Here is a 25844-nt window from a genome sequence, read left to right as displayed (position 1 = left end):
ATTTGGTATTTTAACAAACAAAAAACTAATTTAAGCTTAAATACGAAGAAGCTAGCTGAATTACTATGCAAGCTAGTAGGCCTATAATTATCCAAAGTCCTGTCTCATGGTGAAGTTGTCGGCTTCATAGACTTTCACAACCGACCTAAACCCAGGTGACGCTTTCACTCACTGGTGAGTAGTTTGCAAGCTATTAAGATTCAACATGGAAAGAAACGTTTGGTGTTGCTTCCTCCTTTTTTGAAGAGGCCAATCTCCCCCTGCCTAGTCTTGGTGCTAAACTAGGCTTAACTTTAGAAAACTTGTTTAGCCTAGCTTAAAAAGTATCATAAAATTCCTTTAACTATGTAAATACTGTACATATCCACACTCATTATATTTCTTTTATTTATATTTCTTCTCTGATATTTATGTACTACTGTAACACAGACTTTCCCTTTGGGGATCAATGAAGTGTTTCTGATTCTGATTAAATATACTGAATATGTCTTTAAAGTTTCCAATAGACCCAATCCCAATGTTTTTTTACAATAACGTCCAGGTAGAAACCCCCTGTATCTTGTACATACAATTTAAATGACCACCCATAATGAGCAGGTAGTCCAACAGGTGGTGAGCTGTCGTTGTTCATAGCGTTTGATTTGGTTTATCAAAGACACAATCTTAGAAAATAAGCACAGAGGAAACGTCTAAGAGGTCGGCCCTCCGTGTGTAACTATCTAGCCTATCTTCAAACGTTACAGTTACGGCTGAAATTGACATCAGAAAAAAACAAGTTTCCCGATTTCACAAATCTCCGCAATTCAAATCAACCGCCAAGTGTCTACCCGGAAGTGAGTGCTGTGTTAGCGCGACGTCACAGTGACTTCTTTAGTCTTTAGTGTCTTCAAATGTCAACCAAAACTTTCCTCCCATGTCACAGAAATTTTGCACAGTTCACAGAGGACCTTCGGACATCGTTATCAGTGCGGTGGGAGAATATTTTAGGAAAACAGGGAGCTACTGCTTTCTATAAAAAAACCAAAACAATTATGGGAGCACATCTTTAACACTCTTTTCATTTTTATATCTATGACTAGTTTCACTTGTGAAAATGTGCACTGAATCAAGCATTAGGGTTTTAAACAGTCAAAACTTAATCGGAACCCATTGTCCACCTAAGACCCAGTAAGCTCTGATCCCATGCTAACACTGCGAAAACGCGAAGGTTCGTTGTAAGTCGGCACAGTGAGGAAGGACATTTTGTTTCCACCAGAGGGAGGCTTTGGAATGGCGGGCGGAGCTGTGTTCTGGTTGATAGCCGGCTGGGAGCTGCAGTGCTCCAGACTGGAGTGGGCAGCTGGGTGAAACACAAAGGCCGAGGGGTGAGTGGAGGTGAAGGGAATGGCGGCGGCTGATTGAGTGGACATCTCTCTTGAGGACTGAGAGGAAGAAGGAAGCAGGAACACAGGAGTTTGGGTCTCCTCCCTTGTACTCTCTGCTTTCCTTCCTTCCTCCCTGATCTGCCACTCTTCATCTCTCTTCTCCTCCCCTCTACGCACCTCCTTTTTGACGGCAGGATGCCCTTCTCGCCTCTCCTGCGCCGCTGCAAACTGAACCTCCAGCAGAGGCGTTCTGGTGCTCTTCTCCTCCCAGAAACTGCACACAGTGCTCTGGGTTTCCTGCCCCAGCCCTGACGGCAGAGACCCACCTTTACCTATTTTACCACTACCATCATCATCTTCATCATCATCGCTGGTGCATTGGTCAATGCTGGGGGATTGGCGTAGCCTCTGGAGTTGTGCTGAGGTGCGGCGAAGAGCCCCTCCCATAAAGCCAGAGGGGGAAGGGGCCACACTGAGTAGGCGGTTAAAGAGGTCTATGTTGGGGTGACGACCGCCTGACTCCTCCAGGTTCTCAGCAATGTCCTCCAGAGGCTGGAAGTGCATCTCCTCTTTAGGAATCCTGTTGAGAGATGTTGAGATAATTTACCATACTGTTGTTGTGTTTGTTTGTTGTTTACTCTTTCTCAGCCCAGATAACTTCATAGTAGTTCTTGAATTAAGCCAGAATACTTTCAGTGGGGGGATTCAAACTGAAAGTTTGACAGGCAAGTCGAGCACACGCAGAACGAGAAGGTAAAATTCAGAGACTCACGCCATGTCAAAAGTGGACCCCTGGAAAGAGGGTTTGCGGAGGACAAAGAGAGTGGCGGCAGTGTAGGGGGGTCTGGGGTTGGAGTCATTCCAGTAACGATCTCTCTCCATCATTGGCAGATCTCCATACATCTCGTCCACCGCCATCATAGACACCTGCACAGCAAATATCAGACAGACACACAGATAGAGTATTGCCAGTTAAGAGCATATAGGACACATCCCATTACAGATAAAAACATGATGTCAAAGCTAATGGTAGGTTGAACAGTAGTGTTTTCATTGCAGGGGTGTATCACAACAGAATACTTTAAAGTAAGGTGTAACAAAGTAAAAGAAAAGAAAACACACCGTGACATCAGACATACCTGGAAATTTCTGTCTATCAGCCAGTTGGTCTCAAAGTCATCATCATCTTCTCCAAAAGGGTTGATCAGCTGCTCTGCAACCTTCAGGACATAACAGAAAATGTAACAAACTAACTACATGAATATTTGTCTTTGTATTTTGCTCAGGTATTTCAACATATGATATGTAAGCCTCTCTCTGACCTTGAGCCACCCGGCATAAAAGAAGAACTGTAGCAGGGTGAAGATGGGCACGTAGAGGTCCAGGTCATGACCGGGATAGCCTTGATTGGGGTCCAGGAACTGACGACCAATCAGACACACCAGAAAAAAACTGTACACTGCCAAAGTCACCACCTGTTACAAAAGATACAAAGATGGATACTAAATGACATACAATTTTGTTTTTTCCTTTCTGTGTTTATTCATCTATTCAACACATTCATACGAGAAGAAACATTTGAAAATCTCATTGTATTTTTATGATATTATACGTAATGAAAGAAGCTAGTAAAAAAAGAACTTGGTAATTTAGTTCATTGCTTTTTTTGTAATGGATATTTATTTGTATTTATTTTAGGGTTTAACAGTTAAAATAAATTTAAGCAATAAGCAATACACCCACCAATGACTGTGTTGCGCATCTTGCAGCTAGAACTTATGACGCACAAAAAGAACAGACACATGCTCAGATGTGTCACTAATATTATTGCTGGCAGTATTAGCGCCAGTGCTAGCTGAAGCTGCACTTGATTTTTTTTTTTTTTTAAACAGTCAGTTTGCAGCATTTTTCACCAGTCAGCCAACAGTGCTCTCTTACATTTTTCTCTCTCTCAAGTTCATTTGTCATTTCAACTATTAAAATGTAATAACCCTTCTCGAAGAATAATGTAGAAAACTGACAAGAATCAAGAAAAGAATGTGATTAAATTGGTGTGTAAAAAAAATCAATTAAAGATGAAGAGTATGATCAAATAAATAGTGCATAGCAGTGTAAAAAAACAAACAGTGGAGCACTTACCTGGGTGTAAACTAGAGGAACACTGATCATGTCGTAGTGAAACAGCATGCTGCACTTCCCTCTGAACCCATTCAGCTCCTGTTCACACACACACACACACACACACACACACACACAAACACACACACACAGAGACTTATTGAGGTCACTTTACAGCATTTATCCAAACTCCTCTGTCTTTATGTAGGTCTGACTGATAAATATACATCTCTAACTGAATCTTTGTCAAAACATGTGTGTGTGTGTGTGTGTGTGTGTGTTGCCCCGCACCTCCAGCAGTAGTTTGAGTGTGTGATCGTCTTTGATCCTGCCCTCGCAGCGGGCCACAGCAGCCAGGTTGGTGAACCAAACGCAGGGGATCCAGTATTTGTTATAAGGAGAGTGTAGACCCTCAAACTTCTTCCGTTCCTCTCTTGACATGAATCCTGCACAAACAACACACCTACATTTTTTTCCCCTAATGTAAATTTTGGCTCACAGAAATGGAGGAATGAGAGATCAATATTCGGTATGATTTAGTCTGTGGTTCCCTGAACGTTTCTTGGAGACTCATTTCCAAACAAGGCTTTATTTTTCCAGCTCTGCCAGTTAGAGAATAGCTTGTTAACCTTTGTGTTGGCTTAAGTCATATTTTCCATTTTCAAAGTTTCTATATCAGTTACTATGGCTTTCTTTCAAACAAATTTCCCAAAACTAACATGGATGGTTCTAAATGCTTATTGAGGATCACTACTTTCATGGAATACCCAGGTCAAAATCTGTGATCATCCATGTTTCTCTGATCTTAACTATTTGTCAAAACAATTCCTAATTTCAGCTTATTTTAGTCAAACATTAGGCACTATTTCATGAAAATTAGGTTTATTGGCCATCAATTCTAAAAGTAAGTGTAAGACTAGTGGTAATAAGTTCTAAAGTTGGCTAAGAAGATGTAACACAGAATTAAGTGACAATTTATAGGCTACTATAGGCTACTATAGGCTACCGGGAGATTCTAACCAGAGGACAAGTGCATGGTCGTCGACAGGAAGACAATCCAACAGTTAATATACACTACTACTGTTGACATCTTGTTAACAACAAGTCAGGTTTTAAATTGGACTTTGATGGGCCACCAAAAGTTACAACATAGTTTATTTAGACAACAAAAAGGGGATGATTATTACACCAGCTTCTCATAATGATACACTTTTTTTAATCACCAGTGAATTTCAAGATGTGCCTGTCCTTTTGATTCCTACTGTTCACTAGTGTAGAGAATGTACAGGAGAGGAAACAACACACACACACACACACACAAACACACACACACACACACACACACACACGCACGCACGCACGCACACACACACATCACTCCATTCACGTTTTCTGTCACTTCCGGAAAACAGTGTGAGAAAAAAGTGAATCCAAATTATGAATCCTAGTGTAAACAGTAATTTCTGAGAGCGAGGTGCAGTTGCTAAGTGGAGTGCATTTTTCAATATTTACATCTGTTTTTTTCACTCACTGCAAAGTCCCAGTGAGTGTTGTTGGCTAAGGATGGACCGTACCTCCCTCCTACTACTCACCAGCCTCCACCACGTGGTCCATGGTGGGGAAACGTTTGAACACGGCCGTGCTGACGGAGCGGAGGATGAGCAGGGCCGACAGACTGGCGTAACGCATCATGGTTCGTCTCAGCAGGCGGCCTCTCTCGTCGCTCCCCTGGAGGCCCCCCGACAGGACGCACATGAGCCTGTCAGGGAGAGGGATGCTGGTGTACTGGCTCCACCACCGGTTCACCACCAGGGTCACATAAAAACCTGCAAACAGCAGTGGAGAGGAGACACATGGAGACACATATGTGACCTGGAACCAGGGACTGAAGGTGTTCGTGTTGTGTGTCAGAAGCTTTACAAACAGACTGCCCTGTGGGTTCCTTGGTGGCCTCAGGGACCACAATGAAAAAGAGAAATAGTTCTGGCTTTTCTCTAATTTCTGCTATTGAGCCCAAGCATACAACAGAATGCCAATAGTGTCGATTAATCTCAATTTATCACATACTGCATATGTAAGCTACAGCGTGTAATTTAGCTGATTTACATGCATGAAGGAAAAAAGAATAAACATGTAAAGAAAAATATATTTAGATAACAGTTCTACAATCCATTGAATAAGCTATTTTTTAAATCTTTCTTTACAATTTTTTTATTGCACTTTTAGCTATACTTACTTTATACAGTTATTTACTAGTTATTATTCTTTGTATTGCCTTAAACATTACTTGGCAACTGCAAATTAACAATTGTTTCTGAAGTATTCGTATTCTGGTGTGAAAAGAAGATCCGTACGAAAAGCACTGTGGAGTCTGTAAGAACGGTAAGTCCTATCTCTTTCAAGGGACCTTCCTAAAATCTTATCCACAATCATACTGTAGCTCAAATTCCGTCCCCGCTTCTGTTATCTCAGAGTTGACTAGAACATCCTTAGTGCTTACCCAGTACAAAGGACATAGGGATAAGACTGGCGTAGTGGTTGCAGTAAATTGCCAGCTTTTCAAAATACCTCTTCTGATCATCATACAGGAGAAATCTACAAGAGAAACAGGGGCACACAGTCAGTTGTAAATCAAAGTACTGATGGATGTGTCTGCAGTTGGTGTCCTCGACCTCGGTCTTACCTGTAAGTGATGCTGATGGCGGTATACATGGCAAAGAAAGCCAGGAACTCTTTATACAACACCTTGTAGATGCTGCCTTTCCAGGCCAAAAGCAGCTTGGAGAAGCCACAGAAACGAGCGTTTGCAACTCTGGCTGTGTACGTGACAGTCATTGGTGACAGCCAGATTACAGGTCCTCAACAAGAGAAACAACCGCGTCTGGAATCACACCTGCAGCTGGAACAAACGTCAAGTTCAGGTAGGTCCGGGGCCACGAACAGATGTGTTGTTTAACTGACTAAACCATTCACTTTACCTTCTCTCTCTCTGGTAATTGATTTGATTTACAGATCAAGTGTATTCCCACTGCCGTCATGGGTGACACTTTGAACAGACTACAATGTATTTCGTCTTGAAAAGAATATCTGCTTACCTTGTGTAGCCCAGTGTTGTTTCTTGATGAATGTGCCAGTTTAGCGCATCTCTGTGCGTAATTTTCACCGCTGGAATAGTGAATTCACATTTTCACTTAACTGTGCTCGCAAGTGAAGTTTTTTCTTCTTCTTCCAAGAGCTCATAACCCTGACATCCCCAGGCGTCAGCTCGGATAACTGGAGGCTCGCTCGGCTGCATGGCAGTAATCCTCGGAGCCTCCTCAGTGCGTCCAGTGGTCAGTGCGCCCCGGGGTAAATCCCCAAAACGGGGAGGAGGAGGAGCTCGTTAGCGCGGCCCCCGACCGGGAAAGCGCGGCTCGGTGATGGACCACAAGCGACAGGCCGCAGCGCCGGGGCACAAGGAGCGCACGGCACCGAACAGTACAGTAGGGAATTATGAAACAGGACCAAGTGGACCATGGGAAACTGTCGTGTTAAGCAAAATGTAAACAACAACCAATTCTAACGATTATAGGTTTATAATTAGCTTGTTGAATATCCCCAAAAGTCTATACAGATTTCCTTTAATATCCCACAAGAGGGAAAACAACTGCTTCTCCTGCGTCTATCTTTTCAAACTTGATTTTTACTAAAGAAAAAATTAATCCCAGTGGGGTGCAATAATCCCACTTGTTACAAATCCTACCAGGACATATTTTTCAAACGGAAATCATGTATTAGGCCACAACTCAACAACAACCAAATGACTTGCTCAGGAGGGCTAATATTTCTGAAGGAATATTTTGTTGTTGTTTAGTTTTGCGGTCATATCTTCTTACCTTGTAACGTTCAGTTTCTACAGTAAAAGTCAGTGTCTTCTGAACTGTGGGGTCGAAGGTTAACCGGGGCTTGGTGCTCTGTCGGAGGCACCCTGCAGTCTGCTCGGTAACCGTCTGTGCGTCCATCTACTTCGATTAACACACGCGTTGATAAGCAGCTCCCAGATCCAAAACGACAAAATAATGACACTATGCTCTAATCTGAGGCAAGTTTGTTTTAATTAACACTCGCAACATAAGTTAAGGAAAATCTTTAGAAAACAGATTGACTCTTAAGGATTCAGTGACAAAGAGAGAGTAGTTACCCTTTCCCTGTCATCTTTACTGTGTCTTCCAGGTGGAAGTATCAGGCGAGCCAATCAGAGTCCAGTATTCAATCATCAGGGTAAAGATGCTTTGATTCTTATACAACTCGCCATTCATTTGTTCCACATTTGATCAAGCAACATTCAATATATATTTTAATAGCAATGCACTAAATAAGGCTACTAATGTATTCCAATGCTGTTCTCATATAGTTCCAGTAAACAGGGTGGACACAGAATGTTGGATGAATAGGAACCTGGTGTTGGGACTTCTGCTGTGACACTCTTCCAGCCACTCGTACATCAAGAGTCTCATTACACATTTTGCCTTTGCATCTCATAAAACTGGTGTCATATCTAACCAAATACCACCTGAAGCAACATAAAATATTTAACGTAACAAACAGTGATGCAGCCATTTATGGATATAAAGCTCCCAACTTGACTAGATTGGACATTTCATTGACATTAGCTTACTGCGTTTACACCAAGCTCAGATGATAATGTGAGGTCTAATGATGCACATGGTAAAAAGACTGCTCTGGTTTTCTTTATTGCAATAACAAGAATGGTCTTGGCCAAGAACAAAATTTACTAAGACTGCAGGCCCTATGGTTTTTATAAAAGTAATTTTATCATCACACCCTGAATCTGTAGACATTTGGATGTAAATTCCAGATGAGTGAAAGATTAATTTTAATTACATTTTTAGTCAAAAGTCATAATGGAGAACAGACACAGCCACCAAACCACACAGAATAAACAACGCATAAATGTCAACCATCTGAAAGCTGTTTATCCTGAAACAAACAGCCTCACCAACGGAAACAATGTTTTTAACAACTTTGTTTGTTGTAGAGAGAAAGTTAAATGCTTTGAGTAGGAATAGTACAACTGCCACACAGGATATGAAGGAAAGAGAAGGTGAACTGAGAGTAAGGCAGCACAAATCTGTACTGTCTTACCTCTTTAACATTATAGCAGGTTATGTATGGGTGTGTTTGTGATTTCATCAGCTCCCCTTCAACAAGGGCATGTGTCCTGCTTTAGCAGTGCTCTGCTTTGGACAACGGACTGAGTGGATCAACGTGAGGCCGTTACTGCAGGTATTGGGGGGGGGGGGGACTCCAAGGAAAAGTTCAGACTGTAAAGGTGTGGTCTGTAAGAGGGAGAGGGGAGGTTCGCATGGAGAGAGATCACTTATTTGGGGGTTTGTAGGGTTCCAGAAGTTGCTTTGAGAATGTGTTGACCTTGTCAGCACCTCGAACTTCATGGGGCAGCAGTGGTAACTTGACTATGTGGAAATCTTCATAAAGGTCCTCCATCTGTAGGACGACGACATACCATTAATGAGGACAACAACATGTGATGCAAACAATGCAGCTGTTTAGTCACAAACCCCAAAAACTAGCTACGGATTCGTACCTGGTCTAAATACTTGGACTGAATTTTATGGCGAGCTTCACACATTTTGCACGGCCTCTCGGATTCAGGGAAAACAAGTTGGTTGACGATGATGTTGTGTGTGTCGATGCGGCACTTGGCCAGCTCCTGGATCAGCCGCTCCGTCTCATACAGGGAGAGGAACTCAGCGATACACACACAGATAAAGGTGGTCTGTTCCTGATGGACGTGAGGGAAAGTGAGAAAGACAGACAGGTTTTAACCCATTTACAGAAAGCTTTTACTACTGTTTTAAGAGTTGAGTTGGACTATTTGAAATATTAGTACAGAGTAAAATCAACACTGGGACATATGGCATAATGACGTTGTAATCAGTGGACACAACATAAATAAGTCTGCACAATGCCTAAAGCAATCTACTAAAAACTAGGTTTTATTGGAAAAACATTAATTTTATAACGGTGTAATTATCAAAAAAACGAAACCTAACAGTGTACTGTGTGTTTATATCTCCCTCACCCACTGTAGAGTAGTGGGAGAGATTGGGAGGCTGCATCACCACAGCACACATACTTACACTTGCAACACAGTCACGCTGTAAAGATGCATACAGCGTAGAGATGTCTATGTCCAGAGTGATACAGAGCAACAGCCACAACAAGGAGAACGTTTGCGGTGGAAGTGGCTTTGCTAGATCGCAAAATGCTAGATTTGTCTGGCAATATCAATATGGATAAATGTTTCCTTTCATCCACTTAAAGAGCAACATGTTCTCTGCATACAGATACAGAAACACTTGTATTGCACAAGGCAAAAACAACACAATTAAAGCAACTCTACAGTAACACTTGTTATTGTGTAGTAACAGTGATGTGCTTGGGCAACCGGTGTGACTTACAGGATCTTTGAACTGTTCACTGACTGAGCGGATGACTGGCAGGGTCTCCTCCAGCTTAGAGGCCAGCTGGTCTGCGTTCATGTCACCCAGGCCGAGCATGTTACACATCTACATCACCAGCAAGAGAGAAACAGAGGAAAGAGTGCTTTGTGGAGCTTTTACGGACATTTAAACTTGCATAAAAACAACTGGTACGTGACTACAATCAGTGAGTGACTGGATCTGCTAGTCCCTCCTCACCTGGGAAATGAAAGGGCTGATCTGGTTCTTTATCTGCATGAGGCGGCCCAGACCACGCTCCACAATGGTGGGAAAGTTGAGCAGCCGCAGTGTGTGACCGGTAGGGGCAGTGTCAAAGACCACCACTGAAAAGTTCATTCCTTTCACTAACCTGGGGTACAGGTAGTGCTGAGTTAGTATAACACTGGCTCCCATTTCTTTATTAGCACACTTATGCTACTGTGAAAAGTAAATGCAACTCTGGGTTAGCAACACTACTAAATAAAGTGTGTTCTGGCTTTCCAGTAACGTCGTCTTACCTCATGACCTCTGCGTAGCTCATGGCCTCGTCGATGCCAGGGAAGGCGCTCATGGCCTCCTGCATCATCTTCTTACCCATGCTGAGCATGTTGTCCTCCTCAAAGAACTCATCAGGCAGCTCGGCCACACCCAGGCTCGGATCAATCTCCTGCGGTCGCACATACACAAATTATCAACACATTACAAACTGAGGGCCTGGGTAACTGCAAATGTTTACAGGTCCCTTCAGCAGTTCAGGGTGTTACATAATGATGGTTTGAGCTTGAGATTCAGATGTGGAACAGACTATCCTAATGACACTAAAAAGATATTAATCTAATGCACATTTCATTTTGCATAAAGAGCATGAATAAAACTACTTTTCTGACATATGTAGCTATGTTTATATAAACTTTTTAAATGCTGCAAAAAAAACTTTTGGATTTTGACATGTCACAGTAGGAAAAGTAGAGGTGTAAATAACTAAATTAACGATGGTTGAAATTGATCTAGCTGCTTCAGTTTCAGGGTCCTGGGATCACTCCAATATGATGTGTTAAGGTTTAGAAACAAAGGAAATATTAAGTAAACAAAAGTTTAAAAAAACTTAATTCTGCTGTTTTCCACAATTCCTGCCACCCTATTTGATCAAATAGGAATGTAATATGTTAAAACCTTTCTCTCATTTAAATGTATTTAAACATCTGACAGTGACAGATGAAGGTCCATAAGTGTGAATGTTGGCACACCTGTGTAATTAAATGGAACGGAGACAGTAATTAATGCTGTTAGTTTCACCTGTGCTTTTTTCCGCTATGACAAGTCAAAATGTCTGCTGGGAGAAATCCCTTTAGTAACAGGTAGCTCAACTATCATCAGAAAAAAATTATTTAATTTCTATAAAAACAGATTGTGACATTGACTTTTCTTCTTCAATCTCTGGCTGTCTTCCTGTGCACAGGGGCTCACGTTTTTGTATTAAATGCAGTGTGACTTACCATTGCAAAGAGGTTGTCATAGCCTTTGACCTTAGTCGGCACCTTTGAGAACTTCTGGTCAAAAGCATCAGAGATGTTGTGAGCGGGATCGGTGGAGATGATGAGGACACTCTCCCTGACAGCAGCAAGCTGGACAGCCAAACTGCAGCTAGGAAATAACACAGTAACGTATAACTCTACGCATGCATATGCATGCGTATATATACACACTTGTTGATATGGAAACGTACCTTTTTCAGCTTTGTCCTTGATTTTTGTTTAGCCTTATATGTAATTCTGTGTATTTACTTTTAGACCAAACAAAAGTCTGAGTCAAATTCCCTATAGGCGTTCACAAATACTTGGCTGATTATGATTCTGATCCTAAAAGAAGTTGCATGTAGTAAACTGCAGTGAGCAAGCGAAGTGATACATCCACTGGACTGAGATGGTTCTGGGTGCATGTAATGAACGAAACTGTGGTTATCGGACTCAAAAGGCTTTGATTCTTAACCAGGTTAGCGGCTATGTGTTTAAATATCTAAAAGTACAAAAACATATTTGTCATAGCACAGAAGTGCGCAACACACTGACGTGGTTTTTGAATTCATGGGCATTAGTTACTTTAATCAACTTTCTTTTAATCCCACAAGGGGTACTAGCTAACGACACTTAAATGTTGCCTATATCTCCCTTTTATTTTATGCTATAGCTAGCTACTCTTTTTGATACTACGTAACGTTAAGCATCACTCAATGGCTTTAGACACAATTTAGGAGGAGGCGTAATATGTTAGCAGACCTGACAGCTAACGTTAACGCAAGCTAACTAAGCTAGCTAGTCTAAAGCTATTCATACCACGGGTGATGAATACCGTTAGCTTAGTTAGAAAATGACACAAAGTTATGCGTTGAATAAACACATGGCAGAAGAAAACATGCGATCTGATTGTCAAACCACTTGAGAAAGTCATGAATACATGTGCTGTCAGCTGGCTAGCATTAGCTAGCTAGTGACAGGGCTTGAAAGCATACTGTCTTAACATTAGCCCGGGTTACTGACATAAAATGCAACGTTGATAATGACATGTTATACTAGCGCATCGTAAGCCAGAAAGCACATTAGATCCGTGTTGTGGAAAAACATCGTATTCGTTATCTAGCTAAAAATTATTCACGTAAAGTTATCATGGTAGCTAGCTAGCTAGGTATGTTAGCTTGCGACGTACCGTGAGACAATATCAGGAGGCTAATGAGCATTTTCCTTTAACTTACCTACACGTCGTTTTACCAACACCACCCTTTCCACCAACAAATATCCATTTCAAAGATTTCTGCTCGATGATATTCTTCAGAGTTGGTTCTAACGGCTCCACATCAGGCGCATCTTCGAATTCGTCTTCCAATGAAGCAGCCATCTTGTCTGTGTACACTGTAACGTTACGTACAGCTCAGGTGTGATGAACCGACACTGCTGCCTTCATTGATCCTCGGAAAAAGTTTAACCAAAAATGTCAACAAATGGTGGCTACTGACAAAAAGAGAAAAGTAATCACAACTCCAAAGCAATTTTATGGCAGCTGTGGGAGGAATGTGTAAGGTGAGGCCAGGATAGGCAGAAAAGTACACATTTCAAAAGCTTTAAAACTAAAAGTAAATGATGCTACAATTTATTTTATTTATATTTTCTACATTATTTTCGAAACATTTAGCTATGTACAGAAACACATCGTGGTGTTTTCATGTATTTCAAAAACACATCTCACAAATGTAAACACAAGGCAAATATTATAGACTGTTTTAATGGGATATTAGTGGTTTAAATGAATGATTAAATAGACATCATCTTAACTTCAACCTGTGGCCAACCTGTTGTCATGTGAGAAAGACAGCAGGTTGTGCATATGACTTACAAATCCACAACTATTCACATCAGCTTCACCCAGGAGCTCCTACTGTACTAAGTCCTCCTTACCCCTGCTTAAGTCCATCAAAACAGCATGTTTTTGAGTTTTAGAGAGCTGGAGGGCTGACAGATCATTCAGAATCAGAACATTGACAGTGACAGGTACGTTGTCATTAATCAGGGCAGATATTTTGGATGCAATATTGTTCCGGAACTGACCAACAGGAGAGCAATCCCGGATCATGTGAAGATATGTACCCTGAGCTTTTAGTGGGCAGAAAGAGTATAAAGGGCTGTTAAGTATTTTTCATGTGATGCATTTTTACAGGGGTGAGATATGTCCTATGAAAGAAGCTGTGGTGACTCTGCTGATGGTCCGGGTTGCGTTGTACTTCTGGAATGTTAGACCATACATCATGCCAGTCAAGATCGATGTCCCCTGGCAGAGCCCCCTGCCAGGGGACAAGTATGCTTTTAGTGCTGATCTTAATTGAAGGAAAAAGAATATAGAGGTAAGTCAGAAAAGGGTAACAGGCCAACCTCCCTGAAAATGTATTTTAGACAATAAACCCTCCGCTGTTCCCACTGTGGAGATGTTATAGGCCTCCCACCAATCAGGAGTGCTGTATTTTTTAATATTGGAGAAAATGTGTGCCAGTTACAAGCTATATGACAATACGTTTAAACAAATCTCCATTTTAATAAGATGAGAGATAATGGGCAAAAGTATAGCTGGCACTGTTTATTGGCGATATTGACAAAAAGAATGTCAGGGAGTGAGACCAAGGATCTGTCATAGTATATTCTTTCTCTAGGTACCAGCAAACAGAAATATCTGAGTCAAACCAGGTAAGAAAGGGTCTTAACACAAAGGACCAAGAATAATGTTTGAAGTTGGGAACTGAGACTGCACCATCCTCCTTCCTCCTCTGTAGAGTTGACATCTTTAGTTGCGGCCATTTGCCTTTCAAGATAAATTTAGACACTGCTGATTTTAATTTATGCCAATAACCAGAAGGAGGGGAAAGAGGTAGGAGGTCACAAAATTAATCCCGGGTCAAACATTAATTTTAATCACAGAGACACGGGCTTGAATAGACATGGGGAGATCCATCCATTTTTCAATATCCTTCAAAACGTTCAGAGCACCAGAATAGTTATGCTTTAAGCGGAAGCTTGTAAGATGTAAGATCACCCAATATCAAAAAAGCTGTGCTCTAAATGAAAGTAGATGTGGAAAAGCAACATGCTTTTGCCTTTCACTTTGTTAAATCCTAACAACAGTGCATCCAAAGTTAAGTCCCTTAACACTGAACAAAAACAGACAGGACTGTGACAAAAAGGGAAAGCGAGAGAAAGGGAGGAAACATAGACAGAAGGCTAACACTCAAGGTAGGTCTGTGATCAAGATCTCCATCTGATCTTTCACAATCAGTCTGCAAAGCCAACGTGTCCAGAAAGCAGGACGATGATCCACCCATCATTAATCCACAAGTGGCAGAGCGCGCTAACCAGTCTCTTATGAAACTGGCAACATGTGAAGGCAGAGAACTGAGGTCCAAGTCTGCAGCTTCCTTTACCAGCATCTGGATATTGTTTGCTGCCGCCTCTCTCAGCTCTGGAGAAGAACTCAGGTTAAATTTCTTCCATGCACTGAAGTAGTTGGGTAATTTGGCATTCAGTGACAAATTACCCATAGGTTGACCATTACCATGACGCTTCAACACTCCAAAAGGCTGATCTATGGACATCCAAAACAGGTCAAAAGGGGGATCCCAGAAGACGTAGGAGACGAGAATGGCGGCGATGTCTGGGTTTGGGAAGGTAGTAGTAGTCTTCAGCTTGTGTGAGCAGAGAGTATGGGTGGGGAGTTATTTTTTGGGTGCTTCAAGGACTCTGTGTACCCTGCACCAGACATCCTTGAGCTTGTAAACAATAGCATCCTGATATCAATGCCTTCTAACACAAACGGCACACCAAAGCACACCTAACCTCCCACTTCTTATTCAATGATCTGTTTTGAATAACTTCAAAGCAAACATGTGTAAAGCTACAGTTTAGTTTCATTTTTTGTTTCAAGGAGACACCAACTGAGATGTCATCAAGGATGTATTTACATTAGACAAAAATCTACATTTCATGGCATGTACGAAATAAGAAAAAAGAATAATTAGACCTAGTGGAGCTGTGTTGGCCACCTCAGACACAAGATCTTGAAAAATAACACACAAAGACTGCACTTAGATCAGTTTCAAAATAAGCTTCAGGGTAATTTCCATTTATGGCAGCTTAGATAATGACATGCAGTAGCTGAAACTATTTGAAAAGAGTGCAAATGCAACATGTTTGAAGGACAATAACCCCATTTATTCTCCTCTAGACTCAATCAGCTGTCTAAGTCAAAGGCACATGATGGCATAATATTACATATTCAACATTATGCTTAACTGTAAACATTTGTTCTAATTTAAATTTTTGTATACATCAACATAATAATACAGTTCATAAATACAGTCACACACAGTATTTTACACTTACATAAAGACAAACAATAGGAATTAACTAAGAAATATTGCATTCATGCAATAAGTTGATTATGCAGCAGGTCACAGGTCTGTAGTGTTGTGCATGTGTGTGTGTGTGTGTGTGTGTGTGTGTGTGTGTGTGTGCCTTACTTAACCCAGCTTGTTTCCTCAAATTTAAAGTGTAAAGAGATTGTCTGATCTGTCCTGTTGCCGGTTAGGTTGCGGCGGCGGTCTGGATGTGGCGGGTTGCACACTGCGAACTGCCTGACTGCTTTGGTCTGATGCCTTCGCCCGATCTTCCAGAAACTTATCAAACTCTGAAAGGGACAGTTTTAGTTAGAGTGTGTGCGCATGAACAGACAGCAAGTAAGCAAGAATGATTAAACATTTTACACAAAAAGGGCAGCAATCGATCAGTAAAGAGAAAAACATACCTTCACTGGACACTCCATCACTAACTGAAGACTGGTCTTCCTGCATTTCCAAACACAAAAAAGCACAGAGTAAAGATGACATCATCCTTAATTTATACTTCAGACACAAACCAATGCCAGACCCTACGCCGTAGCTGGACATGCACCATTCTCCAGCATGGCTATGGCTGTCAAGAGTACCTGAGTTGCTTTCCACGGTACTTTACCTCCGCATTCATTCCTTCTCTTTCTCCATAACCAACATGAAATCAAAGAGAGCATTAACTTTTCCTGCTACTGATTTCCCACCATGGTCAAAAAGCACAGAGGAGACACTTTATTTCTCTCAGGCCACTTACGTAGGCTACGGAAAATCTCTTTGTGGAGCCTTCGCAGAACCATGATTTATTATTTCGTTAAAGAAAAATGTAACTGTTCATAGATAAACATGCTTTCTCTTACCATATCACAAGATAACAGTTTATCAACATCGTTCAGCAAAGAGTTTTTCTCTGGTGGCATCTAGAAAAGAAAAAAAAAATCAAGAGAGTGATAAGTTGACACTGTGTTTTAGCTCTATCTACACAATTAGCATGATACTTTGTACTTTTATTTTACAGGGAATATTTTGTTCAAATCTGTGTGTGTGTGTGTGTGTGTGTGTGTTGTAGTATGCGGTGGTATACACACCCCTCCTGTAACCTGCAACCTCGTATCCAGAGCTCCAGCTAGGCCTTCCACAGCTCCTGGGTCCTCATACCTGACACTGGGGATAGGATGTATTGTAATGTTGTGATGCAATGTAGGCTTCATTAATCCAATAATACATTTTGACACGAGTCATACCACAGACGTTGCAATTAAGTGGAATGCCCTGTAAACATAAGTCTATGGGGGTCGCCCGGACCCAGACCGTCGTTAACGCCTTATTGGTAGAAGGACCTTTTTGTTTGTGTTGCAGTTAAAATCCAAAACTATCAACTGAAAACCTAATTATAAAAGTCGAGGCACTTTCACGCAAATAAAAACCCAACGCATGTAGCGAGAGCATGCGTCATGATTACACCAGTTAGCACCACTCACCCTTTTCTCTGCTCCGCCAGGGAGCTGCCCCTCGTCTGGGCAAACATATCAAACTCCTCCTCCTCCTCTTCTGCAAGACAGATGGTTAACTCATTAAGTAACAGCTGAAAACCCTCCATCTTGGTATCTACACATAATTAATCTTAAATCTTAAATGTTAAAACATTATTAAAATGCTTCTATGTTTCTGTACCAAAATTACAAAGTTTTACAAAAGAGTGCACATCAAGCAGAAGTTATACGAAGTTTACACACTGTGGTTGGCTGATTGCTGTGGATTGGCCCGGGGGCTGACTGCTGGTTGGCTGGTTGTTGTGATGACAGCAGGTTGGCTGAGAGTCGAGGGCTCAGGACTGAGGTCGAGGAGGCTTGGGCTTGTGGTAGAGCTCCGCTAGAGTGAGGACAAAACACAGTGGGTGTCACCTAGTGTGTAAGTATATTGTTATTGCAGAAATGCGGCGGAGTGGTCACCTTCTTACCTCTTGAGTATTTGGAATTTGTGCTCTGTTCAGTCTGTCAAACCTTAAACACAATTACAATACAATGAGTAGTACTATGAGGCATAAATAAAATGCATACCGCACTCTTAAAACTAACATTTCCTTATGAACATCATCCAAAACACAAAGCTAGGCTACAGCACACCTCTCATAGCGGATGAAGGCGTTGTTGAGGTCATCGTTGACCATTAGCAGCTCTTCAATAAACCCTTCATCCAGCAGCTGGGGGAGGAGCTCCACCACTCGAGTCTGCATGCTCTTACACACGGAGTACAGCTGCTGCTTGGCCAGAGGACGAGAGAATAATTCATTAGTATCTCAGCCTCTTCTATAACTTTTTTTTCTATGTAAGATCGATTAACATTTAAAAACAATCAACATATTGTACCAATACAGAAATGTAGCATTAACAACAAATATAAAGTCACGTCTCCCAAAAGTTCCAGAGCTCAAATACACACAGGTCAGTGACGATACATTTCCTTACTTATGACTTGCCACAAGTAATTGTTTTAGTGATGAAATTATGATGCCAATAGGGCAAAGTCTTGGATACAGTAAATGCATGTAGAGCTGACACACACAGACACACACACACCTGTAGCAGCTCTGTATCATCTTGCTGGCTCTGTCCAGGTATTAGCTCGTTCAGCATTTCTGACATCACAGTGAGATTTCCCTTCACCAGCGCCAGCTCACTTCGCAACTTCTGTTCCTTGAAAAGAAATAAATGTTTTGATTTATCCATAGCAGTCAAAAGCCACAACACAATTAAGTTTATTCTATAGTAATATCTCTACTACAATTTGAATGACACGTTGCTGTTACAATGTTTCAAAGCAACATTAGATAGCCAAAGAAACAACCTAACTCCTGTCATATGGTTACATTAGAGTTATATTTTGATATGTCACAGCAGGACAAATACAGACTAAACTGAACTTATAGCATAAATGATGGATCTGCTCCAACAATTATTGAAATGTAATGAAGCAATTGGCAATATTATTAGTTACATCTGTGCTTTTCAACTCAAATTGTTAGCTCTGACTAGGGCCTGTTCACCCAGTTACATGTGTCTTGCAATGCTCCGTGGCGTTTGGGACCCCCGCAGACCTGATTTAAGATGCAGTTAAACTCTAGTCTAATTTAATGGTTTACATGCTGTTCAAGGGGCTTTTTCATCCAGAACTATTAAAGCCTCCTTGAACTTTGTCATGTTTAATTGTTCTGCTACACTGAATTACAATGAATGGAATATGGATTTTTGATACTGGAAAAATCCCATTGACTGAAATCCCATTGATCATGGGTCTGCAAATATTACTTACTTTAAAAAGTCCATTTCAGTCAGTAAAAGTTTTTTTCACCTGCTGTATGTGGTCAATGATAGGTGTGTTTAGGCAGTGGTACCTGTTCTGCAGAGAAGGAGGCTGGTGCCTCACTGGATGGGACTGGAGGTGACGTATTCTGAGTGGGAACACTGGAAGGGGCTTGTGGTTGGGACTGATGTGTGGGAGCTGCAGCAGGGGTCGTTCCAGGAGTTCCATTTTCTGGGGTACTCTGCAAGATAATAAGAAGCGCATTGTAGAGATTGATATCTCTACATACATTTTATTTGGCGTGTCCTTTTCTCTTTGTACACAGCCTCACCCTATTCGGAGTGTGGATGGGGGACAGAGCATCCAGATCTGTCATGGGGAACTCCAGACCACGTCTCCTAAGGTCGTCATATACATACACCACCCCCGCTAGGGAGGGAGAGCTACGAAACGCATCAGCCCATGACTGTGGATGGGAGGGAGAACATGTGACGAAACATAATGACAATGACTAACTACTAAATAAGTGGTCAAATGTGAAAAGAACAAGACAACAGAAAAGGAATGCACAATTTACAAACCAGACTATATTCAATGGTATCATTACTGCTAGTTTGTGTTTACACATAACTGGCTTTAGCACAGGAATGTATGCAGATATTGACATCACAGAAAACGCTAAAGATAACACTATGAAATCCATCCTTAGCCATTATAGAGTCCAATTTAAGTCCACTTTAAAAGCTGTACGATGTCAACACACCTCTGAAATTTCCCCCAATACAGATAAGACAAACCACTTAAAGAAAGCACAACTAGAATTCCAATAAAACTAAGTAAAAATGAGCGCAGAGTAGACCTGACAGAAAACCTGATCAGCAAAGATTTTGTAAAATAGGTTGTTTCAGTTTTTTTTGAGTTTTTTTTTTTTTTTCTTAAAGTCCACTGGCTCTAGACTCTCAAATGTTAATATTTGCTGGCTTTACTTCTACAGGGTGGTAAATTGAATAGCTTTGGGTTTAGAAATGCTGGTCAGGAAGAAAAAGAAACTCAGATTAATCGACAAGGGAAATAATCATTAGTTGCATTCCTAGGGCAAACCGTTTCTATCATATTTACCTGGATGAGGCTGAGCACCCTGTCATGGAGGACAGTGGGGGGGTTATGTTTGGGCAGAATGGATCGGACCAAAACTCCTTCAATAAACTCCTGCGACGCCACGAGAATGTGGAAACGTTGGCCACAGTTCTTCACACAGGCCTCAAGAACCTGTACGTCAGCAATACAAGTGCACAATATAAAAAAGTGAAAATATAATTAAATCTATATGAGTCAAGTTGGTCCACAATGAAGCTTTTTCTCACATTGTCTCAATATTGAATGTTGATTTATGTTCACACATCATCTAGGCCACCAACCAAGGAGGGCAAAGGTCAAATTAAAAGGTCCCATGGCATGAAAATGTCACTTTATGAGGTTTTCTTTAACATTAACATGAGTTCCTGCAGCCTGCCTATGGTCCCTCCGTGGCTAGAAATGGGGACTGCTGTACCCCGAGCCCTGGGTATCCTGCTCTGCCTTCGAGAGAATAAAAGTGTAGATAGGCCGATCTGGAATCTGGCTCCATATGAGGTCATAAGGAGCAAGGTTACGTCCCCTTTCTCTGCTATTCCCGCCTAGAGAATTTGGCCCACCCATGAGAGAGACATCACGGCTTTCAAATGAGCAAAGTGACAGTTGGTCAAGGCCACACCCCTAGCTTCAACCTTTGGGAAAGAGACTTCAGATCTGGTATTAGGGGACCACTAAGGTCTAAAAGCATCCAAAGAGCACCATGTCATGAGACCTTTAAACTCTCACAACTTTTCTCACAAAATAATTAATCGGATTTTTACATACAAACACCTACTGATGATTACTCACAGTAAGTGACAACATGATCTCTCTGAAGTTCTTGTTCCCTACAATTCTCTTCTTAATAGCTTTGACCGCATCTCTGGGACTGAGAAAAATAAAAGAGACAACCTTGAATGAAAATAAGCAACAATATGGCTCATCTCTATGATAAGAGAGGGCTAGCAATAAAGTCACAAAATCTAAAAACTTTAAAGTTTTTACTGTATACAACTATTACTACGAACGCATTGCATTTCAGGCTTGAAGTGACAATCATCTTAATATTACAAATTATGTTGCATGGCAAACTATTAGATTGGCCTTAAGCACACAACCAGTTGCCTGGAAATATAAAATGAGACAACAAAACTATAAAGGAAGTGATACAGTAAAATGTCATACAAAAATAACAACCTTCAGTACATACAGTACAGTGTACTCATCAGTCAGAGAGGTTAGGCAATATGCACCAAATGGGGATAGTATGTGGCTTCTTGATGAAAGTGTGTTACTTGTGTGACCACCCTACCCCTCGTCTGTCTCGTTTATGATGTCACATATCTCCATGTTGAGCCCCCAGTCCTCCGCCTGCAGAGAGCCGCTGGTCGCACGCTCTGTTTACAGAGAGGGAATCAGGTGAAGTTAAAGTTATGCAGTAATATCGATACGGGAATGGAAAAATGTCACAAAAAAACATAATCCTCACAGTTGTATTTCAGATATCATTCCGGGAGAAATGTGACAGTAGGGGTAAAAATGTTTAGCATGATTCACATTAATAACACACCACATTGAAAACATTAAAAATAAGATATGTGGCCCACACTTGCATATATCCATACAGGAAAGAAGATCAATTATGGTTCATTTTAAAATTTCTGTGTTTTCTTTGTAGCTTTCTTGTAATCTTAAGCAAAAAAATCTACAGTTTTTGCGGTATTGACACTTGAGATTACACACCTGAAAATGCGTTTTTCATAAATGTTTCTATTGAAAATGATTTGTTTGTGACTACATAAGCAACAATAAACAATGAGAAGAAAAAAATTCATCCTGATATGTTTTGCCACCTGTAGGCTGAGCAACACACTGTAAACAACATTAACATATACAGTACCTTATAAAGTTGTTGATGTTGTGCTAAACATGCAGGCAAACCATTGCCTGTGTATGTATCCAGCAGACATGGAGCATAATCATTATTCATTTGGAGTTGTGTTCCTGACCATCTGACAAATGTACATCCACTACTCAAGGTTCAAGGTCCGTGTTTTATCATTCTACAACACAGGGTTGTTGTACAACAAAATGAAAGTCAAAGTCACATTATGCTACAAAAGAAACGTATTTTACGGTGGAGTACGGGTCTCCACAAACTCCTCAGAGACATACAGTATCTGGCTCTTTATCTGTTAAATGCTATGTTCACCAGCTAGTCTCTTCATGGACTTATATGCAGGCTGTTGTGTCGCGTGCAAGCCAATCCTGATGAAATCATCATGTTCTCAGACTTTAGAGAACTCTCTTTGAAGTCACATAAGAAGTTTTTACAGGCTAAGTAATACTTGGTACTTGAAAAAAAACATAATCTGCATGCGTTGAGAGCCCATTTAACAATCAAATCTGCTTCTTGAGGACACGGTTGGATCAGATTTGCCTGAAAATGGCTTCTTCCTGACTGCAGAAGCAAAGAAACCCAATATATCATCATAGAATGATCTGATTGGTTGGTGGAGATCTCGGTCAATACCTCTATCCAACAAGACCCCAGCCACAAACCAGCAAGAAGAGTGCAGACAAAAATCAAATACTGAAATGTCTCATGTGAAGTCCGATAAAAGTGGTTTAATAGGAGACTCCTTGTTTATTATAACAAGCTGACTAAAAGACTGTTTCTCTCAAACATGTATTTCATTCCAAACTATTTAACAATCAAAGCCAGTTTTCTTTACACTTTACCCCTCACAGGTTCCTCATAAATCTCTAAATCCCCTTCATTCCTTTCCACCAACATCCCCCACACTGCTCTACACCCTTGCCTTTCTCAATCACATTGAACTCCCTTCCCCTCCTTGGATCTCTCCCTCCCTCCTCTCTCGGCTCCCTCCATTTCATGTGACTGTCAGCTGCTTCTGTTTTCATTCGCCTGAGAAGTAGCTGAAGCCGCGCTGACATTTGTGTGTGTGAGAGAGTGCGTGGAGGATTTAAGAGGAAGGAAGGTTTGAGATGGGGGTGTAACATTTTCTCACTACTCATGACTGTCCTCCTGATGATTACACAGCTTTCCAGGCACCGGCTGCTAGCCTCAGGTCTGGATGTGTTGGCTTTACAGTTTTTCAGGAGTCTGACAAAAAGAAGCAACCTGTTGCCATAATGACAAAATACTTCTGCTTTCAAAGTTGTGTTACGTGACATGTGCTGGCTGAGGAGCATCAGTAACACTTGTGCAGAAGGTGTGAAACTGTGTTTTGACACATCAGTGATCGGGGAAGTGAGAGTTACACAAATTGCACCCTTGATTCGTCGACTTAAGTGTCACTTCATTTTCAGCAACCAATGGCACGAAAGATTGAGGTGAAACGAGTCCCGCCTCTGTCACGTGATTGCCTCTAAAGACTTCTTTTTACTTTCCTTTCAAATGTGGAGTTCATTTTTAAATATGTTAGAATAGGAAACCCAAATTAAAAGTGTTTTTAAGTTGTTTTACATCTGTATTGAGTGTGGTTATAAAATTCTGAAACATGCTGATCATACAACTAAAATTATTTTGTCAATTTAAATCGAACGGCGAACAACTCGGAGCATAGTTTTAAAAGCAACTGCGACTTACCGATTCTCTGACCGACGGGCGTTGTGAAGGGGTTTCCTAAAAGAAACTCTATTTTCTCCCCGAAGGAAAACATAGTGAAACACGACAGGCGTCCACGCGACCTATAGCCTGTTAAAGTAACGCGGTAAACTACTGAGCTTGTAACTACGATGTTCTCCTTTGCTTTCAGTGTCTGCCGCTGCTCCCGAGAGGCGCACGGGCTCTGGAGTGGTCACGTGAAAAAACACACACACACACACACACACACACAGAGGCAGGAAACAGCAGACAGCAACTCTCGCTCGTTTCATCACATTTTGACAATGCAACCTGAAAACTTGATAATATTCATATAAAGACGCATTATTTTCAGTTGCCTCTAAAGGTACCAGTCCATAACAAATATAGGCGTAAGTAAAGCTTTTTAATTATAGCTCAGTGGAAGTAGGCCTCGGTATAATGACCACAACCATTCAGTTGTGAAAGAAGTAGGCCTAGTCTACTCAGTGTAAGCTTGCATACAACTTGCATAAAAGTAATAAAACCACAGCTCTGTTACGAGTAGGTCCTAATAAGCCCTCTGTACCTATAAAAACCTATTGTTGGGTAGTTTATTCTAAAACAAGGCATATTTTATTAACTGATCATAACTTTTGTTTAAAAGTAGTGATCTGAAAATTAACTATACCTGTCAGATAAGTGTAGCGGAGTACAAAGTACAATATTTCCCTCTTAAAGTATAAGATGAAAGTTCTACTTTAATTCATCAAGCATTTTCACAAAGGTGGTTGAGGTGAAGTTAACTACGTTACATATTGTTTGGTAGTTTAACCTCTAGCACTGGATTTAAATCAATTAGGCTGATTATACATTGGCCTAAATGTTTAAGGCCAATCTTAATTTGCAAAAATAGCAATAACTGTCAAATTAATGCTGTGGAACATAATTCCACTGAAATGCATTGGAAAGGAAATTTAGGAAAAGTAGCTGACAATAGAAATACTCAAGTACAAGTAGCTAAGGACTGTACTTTAAGTATCTGTGCTTAGTTCCATTTGACCTCTGCAACCTTTCATAGTATTTCAAACCCAAGCATCCTCCTAAATGTAGTTGTGTACATCCTAGATTTATTGAAACTGGCCCCACTTTATTACAGGTACCACCAACAAGGAGACCAGTTCTTAAAAATTGCAAAATAAAAAATGAATGAGCTCTCGCAGCTTAAAAGATTATGTTTTAAGGAAACATTCAAAAGGTCATAACTCGCTAGTGTCCCTTTATATAACATCTATAACATTTTTTCACAGATCAAATGTGCTGCACTTTTACAGTTTAGCACAGCAAAATCCTAGAGAATAATACCATATTATACCATTACAGCACGGCACTGGAGCTAATATTGCATTCTGGGTAATATTCATAAAGCGGGACTCATGTACAGTACCCTACAGTAATTTTCTTGCTTACTGTGACTCTGCTGCTACCTTGAGTACTTTGTTTTCTGGTTGTTCTCGGTGGATCCTTGGCCTGAACAATTTTAGAAAACCTGTGTTTCGTGGAACCAGGCCAGGAAATGTTTGTAAAAAAGTGTGATGTATATTAAAAGCTAGCAGAAAATGTGACTCAATCAGGCATTTGCTTTATTGATCAAAGAACCTCCTTGAGTAAACATGTTGGGCCTACTGTACTGTACATTGAACGAGTCTGGAAAGACGCTTCTTCTCTTTTAATACTTTGATCCTCAGAACTGTCATCCAATTGAGTTTCCCTAAGAAGGATAGTTTACGTACGAACACAAGATAAATATTCATGGAGGAATATTTGGTGACAGAATTCACAAATCATTCATCTTCACTTAGCCATTTTTATGCGGTGCCTGCCTACAGGACATAAGACCAATGAGAGACTACATGCCCCTCTACATGCAGAAA

The 25844-nt window shown here is 41.0% G+C and overlaps 3 protein-coding genes across 6 annotated transcripts; all 3 read right to left on the bottom strand.

Moving 5' to 3' along the window:
* Positions 1 to 26: 26 nt before the first annotated feature.
* On the bottom strand, positions 27 to 7083 carry best2 (bestrophin 2). Its single transcript, XM_034886503.1, has 10 exons — positions 6578 to 7083; positions 6166 to 6381; positions 5983 to 6077; positions 5075 to 5308; positions 3774 to 3928; positions 3504 to 3581; positions 2687 to 2839; positions 2504 to 2584; positions 2137 to 2291; positions 27 to 1944 (listed from the first exon to the last, which is right to left on the bottom strand). Exons 2-10 carry the CDS (start codon positions 6315 to 6317, stop codon positions 1158 to 1160), a joined length of 1890 nt encoding a protein of 629 aa, XP_034742394.1. The 5' UTR covers positions 6318 to 6381; positions 6578 to 7083; the 3' UTR covers positions 27 to 1157.
* Positions 7084 to 8514: 1431 nt separating this feature from the next.
* get3 (guided entry of tail-anchored proteins factor 3, ATPase) lies at positions 8515 to 12971 on the bottom strand. The gene is made up of 7 exons (XM_034886878.1): positions 12735 to 12971; positions 11482 to 11629; positions 10504 to 10652; positions 10205 to 10355; positions 9965 to 10072; positions 9088 to 9285; positions 8515 to 8987 (listed from the first exon to the last, which is right to left on the bottom strand). The coding sequence occupies exons 1-7, from the start codon at positions 12875 to 12877 to the stop codon at positions 8859 to 8861; spliced, it is 1026 nt and encodes a 341-aa protein (XP_034742769.1). The 5' UTR covers positions 12878 to 12971; the 3' UTR covers positions 8515 to 8858.
* A 2629-nt stretch (positions 12972 to 15600) lies between these two features.
* LOC117953534 (target of Myb protein 1-like) lies at positions 15601 to 24145 on the bottom strand. Of its 4 annotated transcripts, none has more exons than XM_034886672.1 (15): positions 23935 to 24145; positions 21634 to 21718; positions 21132 to 21210; positions 20328 to 20477; positions 19540 to 19674; positions 19300 to 19449; positions 18485 to 18601; positions 18032 to 18165; positions 17866 to 17908; positions 17642 to 17777; positions 17387 to 17456; positions 16994 to 17069; positions 16766 to 16825; positions 16325 to 16364; positions 15601 to 16207 (listed from the first exon to the last, which is right to left on the bottom strand). In XM_034886672.1, exons 1-15 carry the CDS (start codon positions 24005 to 24007, stop codon positions 16065 to 16067), a joined length of 1491 nt encoding a protein of 496 aa, XP_034742563.1. In that variant the 5' UTR covers positions 24008 to 24145; the 3' UTR covers positions 15601 to 16064. The 4 variants fall into 4 exon arrangements, with proteins under 4 accessions (XP_034742563.1, XP_034742571.1, XP_034742574.1 ...); XM_034886680.1 differs by having other exon boundaries at positions 17387 to 17453; XM_034886683.1 differs by having other exon boundaries at positions 17642 to 17774.
* Between the last annotated feature and the right edge of the window lie 1699 nt (positions 24146 to 25844).

Source organism: Etheostoma cragini, chromosome 2 (assembly GCF_013103735.1).
Source record: "Etheostoma cragini isolate CJK2018 chromosome 2, CSU_Ecrag_1.0, whole genome shotgun sequence".
In the NCBI taxonomy this organism is placed as follows: domain Eukaryota; kingdom Metazoa; phylum Chordata; class Actinopteri; order Perciformes; family Percidae; genus Etheostoma; species Etheostoma cragini.
The sequence above is the reverse complement of the archived record's forward strand: the minus strand, read 5'-3'. Positions and strand labels throughout refer to the sequence as shown.

Excerpts from the sequence above, each read along its gene's own strand:
- best2 (XM_034886503.1), bottom strand. The coding sequence starts at position 6,317 with ATGACTGTCACGTACACAGCCAGAGTTGCAAACGCTCGTTTCTGTGGC. Across the intron at positions 5,309-5,982 it reads CCCTATGTCCTTTGTACTGG|GTTTTTATGTGACCCTGGTG; the intron begins GTAAGCACTAAG and ends TGCTGTTTGCAG. Across the intron at positions 3,582-3,773 it reads CACTCAAACTACTGCTGGAG|GAGCTGAATGGGTTCAGAGG; the intron begins GTGCGGGGCAAC and ends GTGTGTGAACAG.
- get3 (XM_034886878.1), bottom strand. The coding sequence starts at position 12,877 with ATGGCTGCTTCATTGGAAGACGAATTCGAAGATGCGCCTGATGTGGAG. Across the intron at positions 10,653-11,481 it reads ATGACAACCTCTTTGCAATG|GAGATTGATCCGAGCCTGGG; the intron begins GTAAGTCACACT and ends GTGCGACCGCAG. Across the intron at positions 10,073-10,204 it reads TCAGCCCTTTCATTTCCCAG|ATGTGTAACATGCTCGGCCT; the intron begins GTGAGGAGGGAC and ends CTGGTGATGTAG.
- LOC117953534 (XM_034886672.1), bottom strand. The coding sequence starts at position 24,007 with ATGTTTTCCTTCGGGGAGAAAATAGAGTTTCTTTTAGGAAACCCCTTC. Across the intron at positions 21,211-21,633 it reads ATAAACGAGACAGACGAGGG|TCCCAGAGATGCGGTCAAAG; the intron begins GTAGGGTGGTCA and ends TATTTTTCTCAG. Across the intron at positions 18,602-19,299 it reads CCTCCTTCTCTGCAGAACAG|GAACAGAAGTTGCGAAGTGA; the intron begins GTACCACTGCCT and ends TTTCTTTTCAAG.